Here is a 26,801-nt window from a genome sequence, read left to right as displayed (position 1 = left end):
ACAGCATGGGAACTAGGGCTGCAGGTGTTCCAGCACCCCTATGGGGAAGATTTCATTTTTTATTTAAATATAAGAACAAATCAAACATAGCAAAAATACGTTGCCTGTTGTTGTCGTTTTTTATTTATTCATTTATATATTTTTTTAATATATATTTCCATTATAAAATGGATTAAAAAAACGATAAAAAATATTAGGCCCGATAGCAGAATCATGCTTAGGGCCCCCATGGGCCCAGAAATGGCTCTGTCTCTACCTGCCAGGCCCGATAGTCCCGAGAATTTCCCGTTTTTGAAAAAAAAAAAGAAAAATACCCCAAAAAATGTAGTAGGCATGATAGCAATCCCGAAATTGCATGTTTAACCCCCATAGCAACACCCCATCTTTCAAACATGGCAGCCATCTTTGTTTACATTTTAGGAAAACATAATGGCTGCTAGTTCATGAACGCCTGAACGGATTTCCATTCTGATTTTTTTGTTTGAAAGCTGTGAGCAATGTACACACACGGGGTGCATTATCTAGGCATGGACATGACATTATCAGTGCACTATGAATTACATGGAAGTCTATGGAGACAGAGGCATATGAGAGTACGAAGGTATTTAAAAATGGCGGGGAAGTGATGTCACAATGAGACAGGCGGGGAAGTGATGTCACAATGAGACAGCGCTTGCGCTGGTTTCCTCCGAAACAGCCTGATGTCAACAATCAGCTCCGCATCCGGTTCGGGAAAACCGTGCATCGTGTCGGGTCGAGGCCGGGCACAGCACTCCGCGCCGTGGCTGGGAACGCGTGTGCCGCACGCACGCAGAGACTTCTCGCATTTATTGTAAGATTACAAAACATACCAAATTAACCAATTTCGGCCATTTGAAAATAATTATTAAAGGAGTAGTTCACCCCCAAAATGACTTTTTTTTTTCTATTGATTAGTCATGACATGGAGAGTAGAGTTCAATAATATTTTTAGGTTTTTGTCACATTCCTAAGACAAAAATGTGATAACAATAAATTTACCCCCATTCGTTCCGGATGGGGACCCGTTTCGAAACGGGTCCCCATCCGGAATCAATGAGGGTAAATTTACTCGAATCAAATTTTTGTCTAAGGAATGTGACAAAAACCAAAAAATATTATTGAACTCTACTCTCCATGGCATCATGACTAATCAATAGAAAAAAAGTCATTTTGGGGGTGAACTACTCCTTTAACTTATAGCCAAGCTGACAATGTGTCACATTCAAAAGACAGGTACAGTTTCATGACAGTACAGTTCACTGGTACAAGGTTAACTAAAAGGAGATCCTAGCAAGTTTTTCGGCTTATTTACGCAGGAAACCTTTGAAAGCTTGGAAGTTGGACATGGTGGACATTCTACATCTTACTTTTACTTTTGGTTGTACATTTTGAATTACGGACTTTTACTTAATGGAGTAGGCTACTTCTACATTGCAGTAATTGATACTTTAGTCAAGTTCTCAAGTAAAAAACGTGCTCTCTCAACAAGCGTGGTTGTCAGCTTCTTTTACGACAAGCTCGACACCGTCGTACTGCCGAGTATAAAGTTGGGCAGGGACGTGCAGAGATGTTAGAGGCAGGGCCAGGGGTAGCTCTGGTCCATCGCGTCTCCTCCCGGAGACGCTCTGACAGACCCGTCGGGAAATGGCTAGACTCGAGATTGTCGGCCCCTCCGAGCGCTCAACATCAGTCAAAATAAACTAAACTACTTCACTACTCACCAAACCAAAGGTAGTTTTGCGTTGTTAAAAGTCTATTCTCCGCGGTGGTAAACCTCTCAGCACCCCACCTACTCTGTAAAATACATTATTTTTGTCATGAAATAAAACGCACACACCTCAGGCCACCTAGCGGCCACCGCAGATACAATGGTTCACAACCCGGAAATAAGCGGCGGTCGAGTTGGACGCACTTTATTTCATGCCAAAAATAATGTATTTTACAGAGTAGGTGGGGTGCTGAGGGGTTCACCACCGCGGAGAATAGACTTTCAACAACGCAAAACTACCTTTGGTTTGGTGAGTAGTGAAACAGTTTTGTTTATTTTGACTGATGTTGAGCGCTCGGAGGGGCCGACAATCTCGAGTCTAGCCATTTCCCGATGGGTCTGTCAGAGCGTCTCCGGGAGGAGACGCGATGGACCAGAGCTAGGCCAGGGGCTGAAATTTCTAAAAGGGACTTTTGGTGAAAAATTGAAAATAGCAGACCTCCAAGCTCACAACACGTCGCATCGCGACGCTGTGAGCTTGCCTTGGAGGTTGGCTATTTTCAATAATTCTTTCAACATAAGAAGCTGCATTCAAGTTCAGGAGAGTTTGCATTTCTTGAATGCTGCCTATATGGCATGGAAAGAGGGCATTTGCAATTCTTTCACCATAGTAAAAACTGCATGGTCTGGTGAGGGCACTTTTTACAGAAGGATAAAAGGACATGGGCTCAAGCCCCCTTTGATGACAATGTGTGCACGTGCCTGAAGGTGGGTGTGTCTAGACGGTCACGTGACGGCACATCTCGTACTGAATGTCATGCTGGTATAAATCCACCTCTATTCTGTTTAGCTTGTCCCTTCCTCCTCAGGTTGTTTGCCCTGTCCTGCTTTAAGTTCAGGACTATTAAACTCTGAAGTCATGGCAGGTACGTAGAAATGCACTTTATACATGATTAGCCTACTCTTCGATAAACGTAGGGTTTTAGCTTTGTTTGACACAAATTGGGGGAATGTGCTGTCTTGCATGCGCAAACTTTTTGATTTATTGTCGTCAGTCACCCACGATTGATTGATTACTTTATTAGAGGTTTGCAGTTACAAGATCGAGGCAGAAGTAATCGTAAAATTGCACTTACGTTGCCTGCCAGCCATCTTAATAGTCCTCCTGTCTTTTGTTTTAGTTGTAAAGCGTTCTATAGTGATGTATATTTAGCTTGGCAGTACACTTACTGAAAGTTAGTGGGTGCCATCATTCGTCCGACATCCCATTAGTAAGACACTGGTGAATGCTAACCTTGCGAACCATAACCCTAACCTAACCATAACTAATGTAGGACTAATGAGATGTCGGACTTATGGGCAGTCCCCAGGTAAGGCTGCATGAAAATGTGGCGTCGCTGCGACACAGAAAGTAGCCTAGCTTCTAGAACATAGTTCTTGAAGCTATGCTACTTTCTGTGTCGCTGTGTGTCAGTCAAGTCAGAGTTCAGTTAAAGTTTGTAATGCATCCTCCTCTCAGTCCTCTCTGCCTCTGGAGAAAACAGATTTTAGCACGTAGGCCTGTCCGTCCGTCTGTCTGTCTGTCTGCAATGGATGTGTGGGCCAAGCACTGTGTGTGACTGTGGAGTGGAGTGGACAGTCTGTTCCAAAACCTGCAATTATTGAAGCAAAGCAATCCTTGATGGCATGACACTGTCACAAGCACGACGCACGAGCCAAACGACTTAGATCTTTCGTTAAGACACTGTATTACTTTAACTTTACTAATAACTTGGCATTGTACACAGTACAGTATGTCCATCAGTCTAAAAACACCCGGTAGTTGAGAAGGAAGGGGGCGTGTGTGTGCATACAGCATGGTTCTTATGTAACTGGAAACAACTGGAGGAGTAGTTATAATCCAGTGATCCTCCTACAGAGATGTGACTGAAATTATTGCCTTCTGTTTGTTGCTATGTATATTTTATGATGTATAAATATCACCCATTGGCTGGTTTCCCAGCTATTTAGTGATACACATGAGCCAAGCATCAGCTCTAGCAACCAATCCAAATGGGGGGCGTTGAGGAGGAAATAAAGTGGGGTATTGTACACAGAATGGGGAGTAACTTGGCAACTGTCTGAGACACGCAGTCAGTGCCTCTGGGTTGTTCCTTTCTGAGTGGTGCACATCTACTATACAATTTAACATTATTTGGACAGCAGTTGCATGTTCTTGTACCCTCAAAGTTGCACAAGATTACCAGAACATGGTGCAACCCATCTAGACTGACAGTACAATATGTCCTAGCCCTAGAATGTCTGTGATCTTACATACTGTACATTTCATGTATTCCAAATACACAGCCATAGGTCGGTCCTATCCCTGCCCGGTTAGCAGACTAATCTGGGCGCTAGTGGGCTGTGTGTACTGTGGGTGGGTGGTCACCCAATAATGAATTCCTAAGACTTGGAGTCATGTATTGTCAATCTAGTTTCATTTTGTATCCATTTGAAAGTTCTGACAGAAATATCTCTACTTTTCCACGAGCTGCACACTGACGACTTTCCTTTCAGATGCACAAATGTATAGGGCACACAATTGGCAGGTGATGTGATTATACCATACCAATCGCAACGCACCTGTCAATTGTGTACCCCATATACGTTTGTGCTTCCCAAACATGGACTGTTCCCAAATAAAAGGACATTTTGATATGTTCAGTCTGGTACTCTTTTCTGGCCCCAAGATGGGGTACCGTACCGGTTAGGCTAACTAAAAGAGACAGAAAGGGGAGGGTATATGTCATGAGTATATGTACTTGGTGTGGTAATATGGTTGGTTAATGGTAAAGTGCAAGAGATACATGTCATGAGTATATGTACTTGGTGTGGTAATATGGTTGGTTAATGGTAAAGTGCAAGAGATGAATACATTGCAAGCCTAATGCTACATGTTTGCTCCCTACACAGCCCAAGCCTTTGTAACGTTGGCCACCAATGACAACTATGCCAAAGGAGCCATGGTCTTGGGCAAGTCCCTGCGCAACCACAAAACGTCAAAGAAGCTGGTGGCACTCATCGGACCACATGTGTCAGATCCTTGCCAGTAAGAAACCCTTCAATCAGGGTCAATTTGACAATGAATTTAGCCTCTTATTTTTTATTTTTTATTCAGCTATTAAAACTCATTACTGCCATTAAAAATAGCGACTCACAGGGTTCACTGCCACCATTTAGTTTTAATGTGCATGAAAATCTGCTTGGAAATCCGTTCTGGCATTCATAAGATGGCATCCACCATGTTTTCTTATGTAAACAAACATTGCTGCCATGTTTAAAAGATGGGGTTGGTCTGAGGGTCAAACATGCATTTTCGCAAACAAGATCATGCCTAGTAGATGGCAGAAAGTAAAAAAAATAAAAAATATATATTTTTTGGAATGCAAATTCGGCCCCAACTTGGGAAACTCGGGCCGTGGCGGCCTCTAACAACAGGAATAACTCAGGGAAACTCGGGATAGGGCAGTCAATGAGTTTATTCCTGAGCTGTGTGGTCCATTAGGTCTGTGCTGAAAAAGATCTTTGATGAGGTGAGGATCGTGGACGTGCTGGACAGTGGGGACACCGCCCACCTGGCCATGATGAAGAGACCTGATTTGGGCGTCACCTTCACCAAACTGCACTGCTGGACCCTCACAAAGTACTCAAAATGCGTCTTCATGGACGCAGACACACTGGTGAGAAATTGGGATGTTTTTGTCAGACCCTTTTTTCTTCCTTTCTTTTTTTTTTCTTTTTTTTGGATCAGGTGTGACCACCTGGATTTGAACCCAGGTGTCTCGTGGGGGGAAACCCAAACATCAACTGTTCATCCGAAGGGGTAGTTTTATGGGCTTCAGGCAGGGCTACTCAGTAGCTACATTCATCCCTGTATGACCCTGCCCCAGTGCCCTGCCCACCCTCCAAAAGTCCCATCCTGGACAAGCCCACAGTGTAACCACCTAGATTTGAACCCGGATCTCCCACATGGAGGGAATCCCCCCATGACCAAAGGAGATATTAAGTATTTTGGCCGGCTACATGAGCGTGCTGGGTTGTTCTTACAATAGCTGACTGAAAATGCTGTAAGCTCATTGCACAACAATGACTTCAAATGCATGCTTTACATAATAATCACCTAGGCTTCATGCGATGCGTATCGTTTGACTGTTTGGGGGTCTGTCTGTTTTTGGAGCTGTGTGAAGCACAGGCTCCCTATACGTGGCCATGTGGGTCTGTCTGTGTGTCTGTCTGTGTGTCTGTCTGTCTGTGTGTCTGTATGTAGCCTGAACTTCCTAAACTTCGGCACGCTACTAGTCCCACAGTTTTGCCACCACACACTCGCGCCATATGTCAAATCGACCGGCTTACTCGGGAATCGTGGGCTAGTAACTTGCTAAGAGAAAGGTTCAATAGTTTAATTGATATTAATTTATTAGTGAATTAATTTTCCCCATTGACTTATAATGGGAATCGCAAAAACTCACATTCAATTATTTGTCTCTCGCAAACCATAGGGGCTAGAGTTTCAAGACTTGGAGAGGAGGTTCATAATGATTTCAAGGATTAAATAAAAAATAATTGTGTCATTTGGCCGCATGGTGGCGCCATAACACCCCACTTTACGTTTTGGCCTGTAACTCTTGAACCGTAGGTCGGAAAATTAAAAATATTTTTTCCCTGGATTCCTTGGGTCATGACGCATCTCCCCATATAGGCCACGCCCATTTGCGCCATGATAGATTTTCCGCCATCTTGAATTTTCTCCAAAACACACTTTTTGCTCCTTTTCCTACATATTTTCTTCAAATGTCACAAAAATCGGTACACATGATCCACACACACACACACACACACACACACACACACACACACACACACACACACACACACACACACACACACACACACACACAGCTCCACTTCACACGGGTGTGATTTTTGGAGCTGTGTGAAGCACAGGCTCCCTATACGTGGCCGTGTGGGTCTGTGTGTCTGTCTGTCTGTGTGTGTGTGTGTCTGTATGTAGCCTGAACTTCCTAAACTTCGGCACGCTACTAGTCCCACAGTTTTGCCACCACACACTCGCGCCATATGTCAAATCGACCGGCTTACTCGGGAATGGTGGGCTAGTAACTTGCTAAGAGAAAGGTTCAATAGTTTAATTGATATTAATTTATTAGTGAATTAATTTTTCCCATTGACTTATAATGGGAATCGCAAAAACTCACATTCAATTATTTGTCTCTCGCAAACCATAGGGGCTACAGTTTCAAGACTTGGAGAGGAGGTTCATAATGATTTCAAGGATTAAATAAAAAATAATTGTGTCATTTGGCCACATGGTGGCGCCATAACACCCCACTTTACGTTTTGGCCTGTAACTCTTGAACCGTAGGTCGGAAAATTAAAAATATTTTTTCCCTGGATTCCTTGGGTCATGACGCATCTCCCCATATAGGCCACGCCCATTTGCGCCATGATAGATTTTCCGCCATCTTGAATTTTCTCCAAAACACACTTTTTGCTCCTTTTCCTACATATTTTCTTCAAATGTCACAAAAATCGGTACACATGATCCACACACACACACACACACACACACACACACACACACACACACAGCTCCACTTCACACGGGTGTGATTTTTGGAGCTGTGTGAAGCACAGGCTCCCTATACGTGGCCGTGTGGGTCTGTGTGTCTGTCTGTCTGTGTGTGTGTGTGTCTGTATGTAGCCTGAACTTCCTAAACTTCGGCACGCTACTAGTCCCACAGTTTTGCCACCACACACTCGCGCCATATGTCAAATCGACCGGCTTACTCGGGAATGGTGGGCTAGTAACTTGCTAAGAGAAAGGTTCAATAGTTTAATTGATATTAATTTATTAGTGAATTAATTTTTCCCATTGACTTATAATGGGAATCGCAAAAACTCACATTCAATTATTTGTCTCTCGCAAACCATAGGGGCTACAGTTTCAAGACTTGGAGAGGAGGTTCATAATGATTTCAAGGATTAAATACATTTGGCCACATGGTGGCGCCATAACACCCCACTTTACGTTTTGGCCTGTAACTCTTGAACCGTAGGTCGGAAAATTTAAAATATTTTTTCCCTGGATTCCTTGGGTCATGACGCATCTCCCCATATAGGCCACGCCCATTTGCGCCATGATAGATTTTCCGCCATCTTGAATTTTCTCCAAAACACACTTTTTGCTCCTTTTCCTACATATTTTCTTCAAATGTCACAAAAATCGGTACACATGATCCACACACACACACACACACACACACACACACACACACACACACACACACACACACACACACACGCACACAGCTCCACTTCACACGGGTGTGATTTTTGTTGTCTGTGTGGTCATCCCAGGTGGTCTCAAATATAGATGAGCTGTTTGACAGAGAAGAGTTGTCAGCTGCCCCTGATCCCGGCTGGCCCGACTGCTTCAATTCCGGTGTGTTTGTTTTCCGACCTTCTATGGAGACCTATGGCAAGCTTCTTCAGTACTGTACAGAACACGGCAGCTTTGACGGTAAGCCAGGAAGCGTCTCTTCTATTCTTATGTCCTTGCAGTTATGTTTGTTTAGTTGTTGTTCAATATAGTTTGTTCACACAACCTATATGGAACACCATTTTCTTTTCACGTTTGCCTAACGAGTGTGGCTTTAAGAACTAACAAGCTTCCAAAAATATTTGTGGTGTTTACCAGTTGGTAGCGTTTGGATGCTAGCAGCCCTTTTCAGTCCCTTTCAAACATTTGGGGTTTGACCAGGCTTTGAGGTCTTGGTAATATGATGTAAAACCATCTATGTTTATCATTCCTCTAAGTAAGCCCTTTATCAAGCCCAGTGACTGTACACAAGGCTCTCTCCTGTCACAGACAGACAGCCGAGTTATTCTTGGGGGATCTCAGGGGTGCGGTGGAGGTTAAATTTGAGAGGCCCCATTTTGCAGTGGGCTCTGGTTGACATTCAACAAACCCCGCCCCCTGAGACACCAGTGAATTGTGGTTGTCATTTCGCCTCTATATCACATTTAAGGGAACATCTCCCACTGAAAATGTGGGGTCATGAGTGGACCTTTTTTATTACATTTAGAACGTGTATCTGTCTGTCTGTCTGTCTGTCTGTCTGTCTGTCTGTCTGTGAGCTTAAAGTATATGTGTCACTTCAGTTGGATGTCAAACAGCTTTTGGAATAACAAGCTCACTGTTGAACAGTGTTGGGATTTGTACTAGGATGCAGTTGGCAGGGCGCAACTGGCAGCAAAGCAATAGAAATGAGATTAGCTCTGTAACAAATGCTGTTTATAATGTATCAAAAGCTATTCTATAATATGAAATGTCTGCATTGTTTACTGTCTATTTCTTACCATTTCTACACTGCCGGCATACATGTTTTGGGCTTGTTCTACTATGAAATTGCTTGTTTCTAAAGTGTAGTTGCTTATTTGGACTTGTTTCCTAATGTTGTTAAACCAGTGGTTCTTAAACATTTTCATGATGCCTGGCCGGGTTATTTTGATAGTCTTACGTCCCATTAGTCCGATGTGCGGTTAGGGTTAAGCACAGAGGGACTAATGACACGTCGGAACAATGCTACGCACCCTTTCATGGCAAGGACCCCCAAATTAATTTGACTTCGGCAGACCCTTATCTGAACATATTTTGTGCCAGGGAGTGGGACCCCTGTACCAGATTTGTGTTGTTAAAATGTTTGTTTCAAAAAGCATTTTTGAGCGGTGCCAGCCACTCCAACAACTGCGTGTATATGTCTGTCTGTCTTTAGTCTCGGGTGGCCAGACTGTTCTCTCCCACAATTTGCAAATGCTCCCGTCTGGGAGACGGAAGATCTAATCATGAGTATCCGGCATGAGAAGCAATAAAGCGGTTATGAAGCCTCCTCCCCATACCGTTTCGTTTTTACAGTTCCGCACATTTATCCTAATATAAATAAAAATCATCCAAGCTTACTCGTACATCGCTGCTTATCAGAATTATATTTTGAAATATATTGTCGTGAAGGGAAATGCCAGCTTCCGTTACTCGGATTTCAGGAGGTACAGTATAGTTCCAGATAGGGGTGTGCGATATGGCGATAATTATCGTCTCGACGATACAGCTTTGCCACGATAGGCCATTTCAGAATATCGTTTTGCTTGTGATACAAACAGTCATGTAGAAAAGGCTCTGGATATACAGCGAGTGCACGTTCCATGAGTCGCAGCTCGATTGCTTAATTTATACTTCTATAGTATGGTGGTGTAATTCGCCAAAAAGAACAGATCTACAAGCTAACAACGTGTCGCGGCTCAACATGTCAATAGCTTGAGGATCTGTCCCCTTGCGGCCCCTCCTCCCCTGGGTAGCACGCATGCACTACACACACACAAGAACAAGAAGCTGCACCGCTGGCCTGCGATTTTAGTTTCACTTTCACAGGACTTTGTAAAGCACAAAAGCAGTGATGCAGCTTGCCCTGCTTAGGCTGCTTCCAGTGAAGCATATTTTTAATAATGGATGCATTGAACTAACAGGACGCAAACAAACTACTTTATCCGTCATGTTATCAGTCATTTCAATCACTGCAAAGCTGAGCTGCTCAGCTGTGTGATGTGCTCACTGTGCTGGTGGTCGTCTCCACTCCACAGAGGTGATTTATATCGCCTTGTAAATCCATGCTTCTGTTTTTTATTAACTACAAACAAGTAGCTATTTGCCGCTATTTGTAAAGTCCTTTGTTTGTTGATGCATGCGTGTGTCGTCGCGAATCGCAGTGAAATCGTCGCGTCTATTTCATAATTGGCTTAATTATAAAACCATGATATTTTTGTTAAGCTAAAATATCGAATAGGATGATATCTGCATTGTAAAATACAGAGTATACTTCTGTAAAAAGAAAGCTTAAACTTGTATCATAACAAACTCCCTGACTGCTGTGGTCTTAAGGTAATTTGTTTTCCCCCAGTTTCTGTTGGTAAGGCATCACAAGATTTCTTTTCATATCTGATAAATAAAATAAATAGAGGTGAGGTGTCCTGAACCTTGTATAAGGACTTCTTGAAGACCTTTTTAATAGCCTACCTCAAGAAAGAAGAAAAAGCCCATTACTGCATCAAAATAATCATCAAACATTAGCCAAATTGTTTTGAAAATAGCCGATCTACAAGCTCACAACACTCAAAAACATTTTATGGGAACCCGTAAAACATTTCTGGGACCCATTTGAATGACCCGACCCATCACACCAACTAGTAAATATTTTGAGGTAAAAAAATGTAATTGTTTGATCAAAATATGCTATGAAAATCCTAGATTAGGCTATATCTATATTTCTATCTGCAGCATAAAAATTAATAGATTATCAATAGAATATCTGTGTGTGTTTGTATAATTGTTATTAATAATCATAATAAACCTAAAAACTAGCATAAAACAGTATCATGATAATATCGTGTATCGTGATACTGCATGAAGCGTATCGTGATAATGATTTTTTCCAGTATCGCCCACCCCTAGTTCCAGACTATATAGCATCCGGAGATTGTGAAATAGTTCTGGCTACACGAGACTAGTCTGTCCGTATCTGTAAGGCCTCAACAGCTGCAGTACCGCTGACTGACCAACTTCAAGTGTTGCCGTTGAGCAGCCTTGGAACAAGTGGTGGGTGCAGACCCATTTTTATGGTTCCCTTAATTTTTGGTTTGCTTTCACTATTATTTCAAAACATTTTCCAAAAAGCTAAGATTTTCATGGATAAGAGAAAAAGAATGCAAAGAGTTTTCTAATTAATTTCATTTATAAATAAAAAATCTAATATTCCATAAATTGGACAACAAATGTTTAAGAAGTAGTGAAATGGCCGATCGACAAGCTCACAGCGCGTGTAGATCTGCTGTTTTCACTAGTTTGGGTCCAGGTATATGGTATGGTATACGCTAAAGCACCGCTCACTCCCACTGGGAGGGCTTATCGCTTTTTTGTGTGAAAATGGCAGATCTGCAAGCTCAATGCGTTGTGAGCTTGTAGATTGTCTATTTTCAAATAGTCGGATATATGTTCTCTAAATCTGGCAACACCGTCAAAGTAGGGCTGTCACAATTATTACATAATCGTCTAATTGCAAATATTTGACGTAATCGCAATTATTTTGTGATAATCGTCATAATCGTTTACATGTTGAAAATGTTTATATATGTTCAAACATTTAAAAAATAGTGGAAATAGCAGATCTACAAGCTCACTAAATGCGACGCGTTGTGAGCTTGTAGATCGGATATTTCCGCTATCAATGTTCTTTTTAAATTGTTAATTTGCCAAATATATGTCCTTAATTTATTTTTATATTTAGGTATGTGTCATATCTGCCATGTGCAAATTCAAAGCCTACAGTACAAGCCAAACAGAAATGTAATTGTCAAACGACAAAAACACAATTAATCGTTAATCAGAAGTATTTGAGTGACAATTAATCGTCATGCAAAATGTCATAATCATGACAGCCCTGTCAAAAGCAGTCTTACTTTTACTCATGTTGCAGCCTAAAAACAACCTGACTCCCCAAATCTGTGGCTGAACCTTGTTGATACTGTTGAAACTACAATAGAATTGTTCTTCATTCTGATGGGGGCCGCTCTCCATTCTGATATGGCAAAATAGATTATGGCATGAGTTCATTGGAAAAACCAATTAGTTCGCATAATGGTGGCCCGTGCTTAGAAGTGTAAGCATTTTAATAACTAGTCTAGACCCCTGACAAAAGACGGTATTGTTTTTAAATATCTGTTTGTTTATATTAAGTCTTTGTAGAACGGAAAAGCACTTTTGGATTCTTGTTGCTCATTTACTCCTCAGCCCCATCAATTAAAGAGGTATGGTATGGTGTGAGGTATACCATTATATTATGCTTAGGTCACTTTGAAATTATATTTTTTACAGACGGTATTTCAGTGCGAGTCTAGCTTCCAAATCTCTCTAGAACCTGTGTAGTTGAATGACATATTGATGGTTCTGTGGTATGCTAATAGGTCTTAGCGGTCATATTTATAGCCGGGGCTGGTCTTTTCACACGCTGTAGACTGTGTGAGGTGACGCTCCTTTGACCTTTAGCATTTAGGCTCTGCTCCACTACAAGCAATACATGATGTACCCATCTCAACCATTATACTGTACACCTTGCTTACCCTGCAGATCACTTAGGATGATGATGATGATGATGACGACGACGACAGAATCGTTATTCACAGGCTGGTCATCACCAGCAGCATCTCGGTTCAATTTCCTTGCAATGGATTGACCCAGAGAGGCAGTATCTCAATAGCCTGGTTAATAAACCAGACTGCACAACACCACCCCCTGTTGGTAGTGGTGAAGTGTGTGATAGAGTCTGACGCTTGCAGTCAGGCTAGTATCTCAAAGCTTGTCGTTCCACTTATCAGTACTGCCAAAAGAAACTGGCAGGGAGAAGTGCATTCTTGCCGAGGCCTGCTCATCCCCTCGAAATGAAGATGCTTATTGAGTTTTGAAAGCCCCAGAGGAATGTTTGGTTTGGTTCGGAAAACAATGTCAGCTATGTGTTTATTATAAAAGGCAGCGGTCTGTGTCTTTACAACCAAAGTATATTATGTACGTCTGAAAGAAGTTCTTGAATAGATGACATTTATATTATCAAACTCATTCAAGTATTTTTGTACCGGTTTTGTACTTTCAACATTCTACAGCATAACTTTAACATTAGTTATGGACTAGCATGAACAGTGATTTGAACTGTGAGGAAGATGCAATGCATATCTCTCATATCTCAATTATTTTAGAGGGCGATTGGTATTTTATTTTATATATTTTTTATTGTAGATTAGGTATCACACAAGGTATAACTTGTAACGATTGTGGAATGAGCAACACAGCCAAACGTTTAGGTAGCGCCCCCAAAATATTTGTCTATATTAATCATAGCTATAGTAGAGTATTAGTTCAGTAACACAGCTCTCTGCTATCTTTCCAGCTATTAAAGGACCACTTCATCTTCAGATAATTGGTCCTCTAATGATCAAGCCTCATTATAAGATGGTACCATTTTTGTCTACTTGGTCAGGGCTGTGATTTGAACTGTGAGGAATTTATATAAACAAAGTATTTGAAGTCGGGTTGAAAATCGGTGAAGTGGTCCTTTAAGTGAACAGGGAAAACATTTTCAGGTAGGGATACCAATAGGCCCTATGCACAGCAGCCATTTTGGAGAGAAGTTGGATGGTCTTCTCACTTCCTTCAAAGGTGTTACCAATGATACTAATGAAGGCTCTGTTCCATTTCATGTTGCACAGTGGTTCTCAAACCTTTTACGGCTGCATTTGGTTCCATTTGAACACTCAGAGTAACACCTTTTAAGGGGTCATTTGAAACCCCCAAGGAAGCACGAGGGTCCCTGGGCCACACTTTGAGACCCCCTGGTGTAGCAGAGTGTTTCTAGTGAGCCAACATGCACAACATCAGCACCCTGACTCTGTTTGAGCAGAATGGAACAGAGCCTTCATTAGTATTATTGGTAACACCTCTGAAGGAAGTGAGAAGACCATCCAACTTTAGCCAAAATGGCTTCTGTGCATAGAGCCTATTTCATCCAATCAGGAGAGGGAAGTCATATCAAGGGAAATTGGAAATGATGAAACTGCAAAATGAGCTGGCTTGGAATTGAAACACTGACCCTGATAGGGCTCCATTTCATGATTAGTTTAATTTGTTATGTAAACTTGTTAATTTCTACGAAAAACATTTTAGACTATTTGCAGCACATTTTTCTCTAACCTAAATAGAATTAGAATTTTTTCAAATCAACCTCATGGTGGCGCTATAACAGGCCAATTTGTGTTTTTGACCTATAACTCCACCGATCAGTGTAAAACATATGCGCACTCCCTAGAGGCGAAGTTAAATCTGACTTTTAGAGTGCCACCAGGAGGCCGACTTATGTAGAACACATTTTGGGATATTACTCTTCCAGATTGTATCCAAAAATCATGCAAATCGGTACACAGTATCTCTATAATAGTCATCTGATAAAGACGGATCTGTCTGATATTTCATATTCCATCCTAATTGGCTAACATTGGCTTCCAAATTTAGCAGGATTGGTCCATTTTGAATAAAATGCCTCAAATCATGAACGCAGGGTGCAATTTCTGTGAACAATAATAAAACGGACTGAAAAGTTCATAATGTTGCAGTGCAGACTGTGCAAACCACTCCACGTCGGTGTAGCGGATCAATCTTTGTCTCCTTTTGAACACCCTAATGGATTAGCCACTAGTACAGACCTACTATTTATAACCCAAGGCCTTGTTAGAACAATACCCATCATTGATGTACTACTACAACCAGCTTATAATGAAAACTGTCTAGGCATGTTCAGTACATTGTGTCACCTTCACACTGCTCTGGCACTGAGTGCCAGAATGTTTTGCTACACTCCTTGGCTTGCATGCATGCTCTACATGCATGACCCCTGCTATATGTTGGAGCAAAGTTCACAGGGTAGTAAATCTGACCATGGATATCTCCAAGGGAAAGCTTCCTGTGCTTTGGGTCTCCATAAAGCCAATGGGTTAGCTTTGTTCTACGTATATATTGTGTCACCCTCAAGGCCTCAAACCAATCTGGGAACCCATTCTGTTGAAGTTGTAGTTCACACATCCAGTGGGGTTTAATTCTCATAAAAACAAATCTCTCATCAAGAAAACTAAATGCTAATAATTTCCCCCACCCCCAAAATATTCCTAAATGAACTTTATGAGATCGCAAACTTTGCCCTATCTGTACCCTCATTTAGAAATCGAGGATCTATTAATATGCCACACCTGTCGATTACGCCCTGATTAATATGCCAATATATGGCATAACCCCTACTCAATATGTCAAAATCTCCTCGCCTCTGTGTTTTCTTCTCCCTTTGTTTTTGTCTCGGCGAGCACCACCTCCTTGTTTTGGGTGTAAAACAGAAACTCAGTTGTAGGAAATAACTTCTGAAAGCCATAATTTTCAAGCTGGTGTCCGAGATAGCTGCTGGGAGCTTAAAATAGCTATATCTCATTCATTACTCAACCTAGAGTGTTTTTTTGTGTACAACCCTAGGATTTAGGGCTCAATGAATGTAACTGAATCACTAAAACTACCATCAGTTAATTATGTATCGTCAAATTCATGATGGGAGCTCCATAGGAAATATGTAAAAAATCCTAAAGATTGTGCACTTGGACACCATGATTTTTGGCATATTCCCTCACAGCTTAATCCCATTTTAAGTTCCCGGCAGCCATCGCAGCTGCCATCATGCAAATTATGCCTTTCCACAACTTGCAATTTCCAGTTGATCTTTCTAGTATTGGAGTTATAAACCAACCACTAGCGGGTGAGCCCAACTCCTTTGCAATGGTTTTTGAAAACCTTATGCCCATACCTAACACAATGCCAAAAAACAAAAACCTTCACATTTTATTTGACATATTTCCTCCCAGCTATAACAACATTACATGCACCAGTGGTTACGGTACATGCACGCTCTGAACTTTGCTCCAGGTGAACCTTCTGTTAGAGATGATGCTCCGATTGCGATTTTTGGGGCAGATACCGATCACCGATCAACTGGAACCAGTATCTGCCGATACCGATATTCCCGATCGATCGTCACATCCATAAATTCTTCTATTTATTGTGTTACTGTAGCAGCATTTTTATATTTAATGATTCTTCTTACAAAACATTGACATTGTATATTAAGTATAAACATTAGGAGATTGCAGACTGAGGTCCTTTAGTATCTAATTCAACTTGTAGGAGTTGAAGCTGAGGTTACATTCAGTCCCACAGATAAATATTGTGAAAATAGCTGATCTAGCTTGTAGATCGGCAAGGCCGATAGAGGCAAAGCCAATGGCGTGCCTGGTTTATTAAGAAAATAGAAACGACACTGTTCACAATCTGTATTGGCTTGTCTGGACAGGTTTTGCTGTTTTGGTTGTTGAATGCTCAACAGCGCATCAAGTACCAGTCATTGTTGGCATTGGCAATGAAATGCTTCAGCAGACTGATTTAATGTGGGAGAGTGTCAGCAGAGATAACCACTAATCTGGCTTCCACAGGTGTAGTGTGCTGACTCACTCAGTGAAGGTGCCCATCCATTCACTAAACCTGACAGAATTTATTATGAGCCAAGTGCTGTTTGCTGCATGGTGTTCCTTATTACTAAAGGCTTTGTCAGACAAAAACTCTCACATCTGATTTACTGTAACTAACGTAGACTTTCATCAGTACACTGGGTTTGGCAGGGAGTATGGTCCTCCCTATAGTTTGAAAAGAAAAATCTTCCATATAAATAAAATGGGGCTGTCAAGGTTAACGTGTTGTTGTGACTCGTGTTAACGCATTAATGCACAGCTTTGTTAATCGTAATAATTTTATCTACATTAATCGCTAAAAACAGAATATGTGAGCGTGCACAGTGGTATATTAACAGATTCAATAACTTGTGTAGATTTGTCCAAAAAAAGATGATTTTGACTTCAGATGCTCCTGCACCCCTAGATGCCCCGACTCTCCGAACTAGTTCAGAAAGCCTGTCCTCCTTTTTTTTTTTTGCCAACTTTTGAACACTCAAGCCACCACTGCATTAATTTGGTGCCAATGCTAATTATGTTTGTTATGATTGTACACATGCATGGATTAATATGGATAACAATGTAACATCCTACAAGTTAATTGTGGATGGATAATTTCATATGATTATCTGATTGTGGATCGATGGATAATTTCATATGATTATCTAATCTATGTAATGAAGTACCTGCAGCTGAACAAACAATAATGTATTATGGTTTTGAAACTACTTGATTTGCACATACAGTACTGTACACAAACTGTATATTTACAAAATTATATTAATTATTTTTTTATAAAGTCTGTAAATGAAATTCTCTCATTTGCAGGAGTGAGAAACCTTAGTCAAGCTGTGTGGATTGAATGTGTTTTTTCTCCTCTACAGGAGGGGACCAGGGCGTTTTGAATGGCTTCTTCAATGATTGGGCAACAGCTGACATATCGAAACACCTCCCTTTCATTTACAACCTCAGCAGCATTGCCATCTACACTTACCTTCCAGCATTTAAACAGTAAGTCAGTCCATACCATCTACACGTACCTTCCATTTTTCAAATAAGTCCATCCATACCATTTACTGTATATGTCATTAGAACTTTGCTTTTCAGAACCTTTTTTGATTTGGCTGATTTTTTTTTTATCCAGACAAACACAATTCTAATCTGTACATTGTATGTGATTTGGTCACAAGTATAAGGTGGGTGTGAGTTTTTTCCCCCCAAATGTTATTTGTCCGAAAACACTGTTCCAGTTGTCTCTGTTCAAGTTGTCTCTGAGGGTATCAGTCGCTCTCGCTCGTTTCATGGGAGTTTAGTGGTGTTGCGGGAACAGCGTGAAGGTTCTGAGCTTGTTTAGTGTTTAGCAACCTGAGCTTCATCTTTCTCTGCTGCTTAATGATATGAAGGGCAAAACTGCACTTCATCTTTTATAAACTACCGTTGAAAGATTTATGCACCTTTTAGTAGGTGCTTTTTTTTTCCTAGGTGCTTTTTTCCTTTCACCTACTCTCTTTGGTTAGAAATAATCCTTCTCGAATGCATCACTAGTGCTGAAAGATTAACGCTGAATCTAAACCATTGAGCCTGCATTACAACAAGCCAGTATTGCTGCAATGCCATATTGTTGAAAGGTAGTACATGTTGCGACTGTAGGTCGCAGTTAGTATGAAAAGATGCAGATTGTGTGCGTCACGCCTCAGCCCCATATTTGGACAATCATATTGTGTCAGTCTCATGTGGTCTATAACGTCAGACATCTTTGATGTCAACCGCGACGTGAGTCACACTTGAAAATAAATTCGGTCCTTGTCCCTTTTATGCTCATACAGTATATGGAGATCCCTGATGTCATCGATATTAAGCCCATATCTGGGAATGCCCATATATGGACATATTGTGTCAGTCTGTTGTTTCAGCCCGACCTCGCTTCTCGCCCTTAGGGCTAGGTGGCTTCTCGCCCTTAGGGTGTCTTACTGGTTTCATGAAAGATAAAGCGCTTCATTTTGTTGGTAGAATATAGAAATGAATCATTGTTCTTCGCATAATTTTGGACAATCCTATTCCCACCAACCACATTCCTTCAGGTGGTCCGCGGTGATGGGCTGAGTTTGAAGTTGACTGGTCAAACCGGTTCTCAGGATACGCAAAGGGCTTATATATATGTCACCGTTTTTTTGAGTTCCAGTGAAATTGAGAACGGGAGCGCTCGTCGTGAGGCGCGGGGCGGAACAAACGAGTGACGTCAGCGACTACACAAGTGAATGGCTGTTGTCGCCATGTCATGGTGAATACGCAGAATTACACAGGTGCGCTGATAAGAGACTATCAAAGTAAATTGATCCAGGTGGTGTTAGGGGTGTGTGGTGAACGACAAAACGAGCGCTCTTACCACGATCTAACTGAGTTACCCAATCTGACTGTAACATATACACATACTCGTATATGCAGAGATGAGCGTAATTTAGAAACTAGTGCCTGTCAGAACACTTGCCCCTTCAGTTATTACCCGATGACAAAGTACTTGGTGCAGTACCCATTATTGTAGTACTTGGGAGGTCAGTCTATCGGGGATCTCCACATTTGGGGATTTCTATAGATATTTTTGCAGATCCGTTGATATGAACAACTTAATGTGGGCACAGAACCCCCTCCGGTCCTCTGCACTGCAGCACAAGTGAGGGACTGATAAGAGACTCACAGATTTACTGTGTATACAGTGTAACATAGAAGACTTTTTGGTGATATCTCAGTTGCCATTACAGTCTGTCTATGGTCTAGAACGATTCCCAGAATTCAATTCCTGTGGCACCCAGGGGGCCCTAGGGGCGGCGATTGAGCAGTGTTTGTGCCAAGTTTGGTGCGGATGGATGATGGGAGCAACAGTGCACCTCGCAATTCCGGATGTTATGTTTGTGACGTCCACTGTCCGACCACTGACCCTCTAGGCAATTTCAATATAAGACAGACAAAGGTACGGTATGTACTCTGTACTGTACATCCTGAAAGATATTGGGTTTGTCTGGAAACCACAGTAGTCCCATGATGTTCATTTGCACGTACTTGCTGGTGGTGTTTGCGCTTTAAACAGTACAAATATGGATGAGGAGAATGATTTGCAAAAGTACCGTTCTATATGACAGCAAACTCTGCAAATATAAAGAGAGACACTTTGGCCACGTTTGGTACATCACCACACTGCGTTGCTCCTTATGGCATTCACACTGCCTCGCATGTCCCATATCTCCCGTTTCCATAACACAATGGTAACCCCCCTACCGCCCCCTTATCTTTAACGTCTTGCCCGGTACTTTGTAAATACTAGATGGCAGACATGAAGAGAAGTCTGCACTAGAGCTCCCAGCCGGTATTTATTTTTTATTGAGTGGCCAAAATAACTAATAATAACCGACTGATCCGATTTGTCTGCCATTTTCGATGCAAATAAACAAAAATAAATGTAAATGTAACATTTAATTAAATTACCAATTTCACCGGCTATAATCCTTTGTTTTAGACTTTCATCATTGACTTGTCACTGTAGTAATGGTGGTCATACTGTCACTGTTGCTCAGAACAGGCAGACAGGGGATGCACATCTGAGGAGTAAGCGGATACATCTGTCACATGAAAGTTTACTCATGCCATGACATGATATCAGGTTACCACTGAAGAGAGCCGTAAAGGCGACCAGTAGCTCAAACAGAGCCCTACCAGTCCCCACACTGCGTTCCTAACTGCTGATGCCAAATGCCTAAAATAGAGCACTTTATTTTAAGACCTTTTTTTTCCCTGTATGCTTGTCACCAAGGCCTTTTGACTCGGGGTCATTATTCTGTGCCTTTCTAGCAAAACCTCCTCCCCACACGCCTACAAAAGTACACCTCTCACCAACAAGCTTGTGGCTTGGAGGGGTAGAATGGGTTGATGGCATTTCCTGGCCATCATTTCATGAAACTTGTACCAAGTTTGGTTGTTGTCAGCATGGGTAGAAGTCTTGCGTTCTGGTGCAACACAGCCCCAGAGTGCCAGCAGCCAGACACAGGCTTTTTGGCTGGTAATGTGCCGGTGCTAAGAAATGCCTTTCCTCAGCGAGGCTGAGTGACCTAACGGTGTAATTCTAAGTCTAATGACTGCAATGTAAAGCATTGTGTTAAAATCTGTTTTGATGTCATCAACCCCATTGCTGTCCAATATCATAGTTGTAACCTGTGATAAATTTACATGAATAAGGTGCCAAGTCCTTAAAAAGCATTTCTGAGTGGAGGGTCGCTTTGGATATCATGATAGAATTACATGAATAAGGTATATCATGTCCAGAGAACTTAAGTGTTTGTCGCCTGCAATGCTCGGACATACCGACCGTTGCTGTGCAACATCTGTGTTGTTGGGACAAATGGCATCACAAATATAACAGCAAATATGTCTGTAGTGGCGATTCAATGTTGGGTTGTAAATGACCGGGTTGTCAGACACAGCCAGTAGGCTCAAATGTGACATTGATGAGCAACGCTCCCCTCCAAAAGTTGAACTATTTTCTGCTTATAATGCTGAACGCCAAGAGCGGTAAACCAAACGTGATGCTTGACACTGGGAGGAGGAGCTCTCCAGGGAGTCTTTACCTTAGAATAACATGACAGAAAGGCTCTGGCAGCTCAAAAAGAATGTATTTATGTACATGCCCCCTAATGCATATACTATGTGATTTATTATGTGAAAAACTGACAATTACACAATCACCTTACATTATTCACATCCATCTTGTTCCTCACATACAGTAACATTGCTTGAATACTGCCTTAATGTTCCTCTTGCTCATTACAGGTACGGTAAAGATGCCAAGGTGGTGCATTTCTTGGGGAAGACGAAGCCGTGGAGCTACACATATGACCCCAAAGCCAAACAGATCAAGGGAGATGTGCAGGAGGCAGCCACGCATCCCACCTACCTCCTGGACTGGTGGAACCTGTACTCAAGCGCTGTGGTGCCCATGCTCCATGAGCATTATGGAGAGCAGCCTTTCCATTCTGGATGTGTGGAGGTAAATATATTACATTACATTAATAACATACATTAAATTAACTTTGATGGTATGAAAATTGACCCATAAGGGTGTTTTATTTTTGTAATTTTTGTTTAGCTTTTTAGTTCAAAGCTCTATATACCAATTCAAATTTTTGGAGCGGTGAAAGCGCTCCCAATAGACAGGTATGTCTGTGGGTGGCTGGCTATGTGGCTGGCTGGCTGGCTATGTGGCTGGCTGGCTGGCTATGTCTGTAGCCTGGCAATACCTTGAGTGGCCACACACAACACACAAGTTAAAGGAGGGGCGCTGTTGTGCAGGCACACACACACACACACACACACACACACACACACACACACACACGGTATAGCTGCTCAGATTCACCGCTCCACTTCGAACCGAGGTTTGATTTTTTATACAATTCAATAGTTATCATTTCTTTAAAAAAAAAATCACGTTTATGCTCTGTGGTGTGACGGCTCAGCTAACAAAGCTGTAGAGCCCAAGACCATGATGCTAGATAGGAGAGTGTGGAGGGCAACGAAATAAGGGGTGGGGGGGGGCGTGTGGCAGGGCAGCGTTATCTCGTCCACAGACGAGTTAACTGTATTTTCTGTCTACCAAATGACTTTCTTTCTTTTCATTTTCCTTTATTTATTCAGGGGAGCCCATTGAGAGCAAGCTCTTTTTCAAGGGCACCCTGATCACCGCATAAAGACAATACAGCAATGAAAAAAACAACAAATAATTGAGTCATAATACAACATCATACAACATCAGAGATGCAAATAAACAGTTTTTACATAAAGCAGGTACACTCACTATGTAGAGTGTCCTCAAGCAGCACTTTAAATGCCTCTATTGAGACCAATCGAGATAGTTTGAGTGAGTCCTGAAGTTTTTCCTATTTGTGTGGAGCATAATGAATAAAGGCAGTCTTTCCTTGCTCACTGTTCATACGAGGACTATTTCTATCGTTTATTTACCCTTTGATGTCTTCAATACAAGTAAACTTTTCGTTTGTATAACATTACTGTACGGTGAATAAAGAAAACAACAAAATGAGAAAATACTTGATGAATTGAACTAAAACCGAGGCCAAGATTAACAGCAAAACTATATCAAATAGGATTATATAACTCTAAAATTGCTCTCTTAATCTAAGCTCGCAGTATTTACTTTTCCAAAATGTTGCCATAGAAGATGATAAACTTTTGAAACTCCTTCTATTCCGTCTCATGCACAAACGCTGCACATGCATCTGGTCGTCGACGCTCAAATGTGTTTGAATGAGCGCCGGTTGAACCACACAGGCACGCCCATGTGCGTTCTTCGCTTTCATGAGGATATTGGAGTTTATAACCGTACTATTTGGATAATTAACCCCTATCAGTTGAATCCCTTTTAAATGAACACAAAAATGTACTGTGCATCTTGAGTTGAATACGTACTGGATTTGTTTTGTTTGATGCGGTAGGAATAGGATACTTTGTGTTCTTTTGTCACTCCCTTTGTCCCTAACGTATCAAAATGTGAGAGATTTTCTTTTCCATAAGGTTTGGTCTTATTCTTTTGAATGTCGATGTCTCATCTGTTTTCTCATTCATCCGATAGTTGAGTTCTTTGCCGTTCTTTGACCCGTTGAATGACACGATCATTGTTGAGAATGGACAAATCATTGTTAAAACTGGACAGGTACTGTATGGAGACTAGGTTGTCATGGCTTAACTGTAATAACATTTTGTCCGCGTGCTATTGCTGCTCTAGAGGTCATTTCATAAACGGCTTCTATCTATAGTTCTGTTTTTGCTCGTGATGAGTAGCTTGCAATGTCTGTGTCTTCTTTGTGTTCATTGAATTGTGTGTTTTTGCCGTTCTTTGACTGTTGTGCATCATCTGTTCTGTCCAGGCAAGCGGCCAGCCCCTGGCATCAGCTGAATCCCAAAAGTCTTCGGCGGAAAGGAAGCAGCAATGGGAGCAGGGACAGGCGGACTACATGGGAATGGACTCATTTGACCACATCCAGAAAAAGCTTGATGCTTTCCTCAACATGTAATAATAAAGTGGGGACATTCACAAAAAGGGCACTTGTGTTTTAACAAAATAGGTGTTTATTTTGTTTTTTTAAATCCTGCTGTAATGCAACCTTAGGCTTTACCCTTCACCCATTTCTCCTGTTGGTTTATTCAATCCTCTAAATGAGCACTCCCTATTAACTCGAAAGACAATCCAATGCAGAAATGTACTAGAAATGTAGCTATGGAATGATGAGCAGCTTGAATCGTATCCGCCATCATGCACTTTTGTTGAGCCTGTCATAATGCACACTTGAGTGAACAAGATCAGGCCAAACGGCAATTATATTTTATTATCTAATTGCAATTAGATTTTCTATGTTGCCACCTCCCTCACAAAATGTGAATTATAAATGAGTGCAATCAGATGAGCTCTGACTCTGTATATAAAGGGAGTTTTTACATGAAGTCAAGACACTTTGCTAAACGTATTATTTCTTTGCACTTCAATCGGAATGGCTATATCAAGTTCTCCAGACATAATGGTGCGAGTAGCTTTGCAAAACATTTACATGTATATTCTTTTTTTTTATACTATTCATTCAGTAAAGTACTGTAAGCACCTTTAGCAAGCCTCTGAACACCTGTAACTGTAACACCTGCCTTGTTTTTTATAATGTAGAAAGCCTCATCTACAGCACTCTGTTAAAACTGAAGGCCTCAGGATAGGTTTTCAGATGGCCTTATCGTACTCTAAAGACTCAAGTGCCTGTTACACTCCAGCCTCTTGTTCTGTTCTTCAACACGGTGTTAAGTTGGGTTTGTATTTTGTAGCTCACCACTGTTTTACTTCACCTGGATATTGGCTGTATCACAGACCCTTTCACCTGCAGAATTAAAATAGTTCTAAGTATTGCCTGAGTTGTTTTTCTTTAGAGCACTGGTGAATTGCTAGAGGTAACGCCATAGGGTAGCCGTAAGCAACTCTTCCAAACAGGTGTTAAAGTTTGGAAGCACTCGCTTTCAATAACCCAGCGTCCTGCTGCCTCCTGCTTTATGTGCAATTTCGAAACTGGTGGTACCCAGGATCGTTGAGTAATTTCCAACTAGCGCTTCCAAACTCTCCGCGTAGAAGAAAAATCACCTGCACAGAATGTATTGACAGAAAGTAGCTGATAACATGTCTAAGGTGGATCTTTATGAAACAAAAACGTAATGGATACTTGATGGATGTAGCTTTCTGTACAGTTGCAATGTTGGTGAGTTCAACATATCTGATTGTATTGTTAAATACAATCTGGAGTTTTTTGTGTGGATTAATGGGCTGTCAATGGTTTGTATTGCAACTCTAAATACCAGATGGCATTATTATGGCATCTTCGAGTTGTTTGCGGCTAGCTATAGGGGTCGTTATGTGGGACATAAGATGTGAAATGGCATCAAAGTGATACAAAGGAAGCCTACTGTCTGTACATGTTAGACTGTGGCAGTGTGCTGTCTGTCACTGCCATCCAGTGGCCATGGCTCTTTTAGTCACCTGGCTTTAATGGTTGTGGGCTAAAAACTGCATCCTAGTTCCTGCATATTGGGTGACGGGTCACAAGCAGAACAACCTTTTCCTTCATTGCATAATAACCATAAGGTTACTTCATTCCAGTTCATTGCATAATAAGCATAGGGTGACTTCATTCCAGTATTGTAATTCACTTCTATTTCACTGCAATCTTTTACATGAAGGTTTTTTTTTTTATTGATCATTTCTTTACAGCAGTGGTACTCAAAGTGCGGTCCGGGGACACCTAAGGGTCCTTGAAGGTGTTGGTCTCAAGCAAACCTACTGTAGTTTATCTATTCTAACCACACTAACCCTATATACTGTACATCGGCTATTTGAAAATTTACAGAGCTTGTATATCTTGTAGGCTATATCTTCTGTTTTCAAATCCGTTGTGGTATTTCTGGAATATGTTTGAAATTACACCCCTGACACCACATATTTTCAAATGGGTGTCCAAAGTGAGAACCACAGAGTAGACATACAGGATGGGTATGTGAGTGAAATGCATAGACATGCTACAAAGGCGGTGGGTTGAGTTTAACAGGAAGGAAATGCAGTGATAAATTGTAATATACAGTAATCTGTCTTTAATAATTGTAATTCTATGGGAAGATGGGTTGCTTGTGTTGTGATATTTGGTGTTGGATATTTGACAAAGAAATGTCAGACTCGACTGCCATCCAGGGGCCATGGCTTTTTCCTGCTTTAATGGTTGTAGGCTAAACCTGCATTCTGATCTCTGCACGTTGGCTCACAGGGCCATGTTAGTAATAATACTCATTCCAATAATCTAATTCACTGCAATATAATAATTATATAATTTAATTGTTTCCATTACACACCGGCATACATAGTGTTGGCGACTGCAGAGAACTAAACTAATAAGGGGTTTTATTAAAGAAACAAAGGGAACTTAAATGGTACTTAAAGCAAAATAACTAAAGCAAATAAGGGAAATAAAGTGGTCAACAAAAAGTGGCTTCCCATTTTCTCTCTCTCTCTCTGAATAGGTGGTACTTTTGAGGTAACCAGGTCCGCCCCTATGCCCATCACTCAATCTCACACACACACACACACACACACACACACACACACACACACACACACACACACACACACCCTAGTGCATTCATTGAATGATCAACCAAACATACAATAAACATAAATGAATTCATTAAACCAATGTATGGCTCCTGCACATAGCACATGACATATCCTACTTTTAAGTTTTACTGAAAGTGTTGATGGTAAAAGCTGACAAACCTTTTACCTTCTCAACGAGTCAGA

The 26,801-nt window shown here is 41.4% G+C and overlaps 1 protein-coding gene across 1 annotated transcript; it reads left to right on the top strand.

Moving 5' to 3' along the window:
• The first annotated feature begins 2,585 nt into the window (after positions 1-2,585).
• Positions 2,586-24,809, top strand: gyg1b (glycogenin 1b). The gene is made up of 7 exons (XM_080751513.1): positions 2,586-2,655; positions 4,682-4,817; positions 5,274-5,448; positions 8,144-8,306; positions 17,806-17,932; positions 21,740-21,956; positions 23,851-24,809. The coding sequence occupies exons 1-7, from the start codon at positions 2,649-2,651 to the stop codon at positions 23,995-23,997; spliced, it is 972 nt and encodes a 323-aa protein (XP_080607639.1). The 5' UTR covers positions 2,586-2,648; the 3' UTR covers positions 23,998-24,809.
• Positions 24,810-26,801: the final 1,992 nt, after the last annotated feature.

The sequence above is a fragment of the Nannobrachium achirus genome, assembly GCF_963921795.1.
Source record: "Nannobrachium achirus genome assembly, chromosome: 21".
Taxonomy (NCBI): Eukaryota; Metazoa; Chordata; class Actinopteri; order Myctophiformes; family Myctophidae; genus Nannobrachium; species Nannobrachium achirus.
The sequence above is the reverse complement of the archived record's forward strand: the minus strand, read 5'-3'. Positions and strand labels throughout refer to the sequence as shown.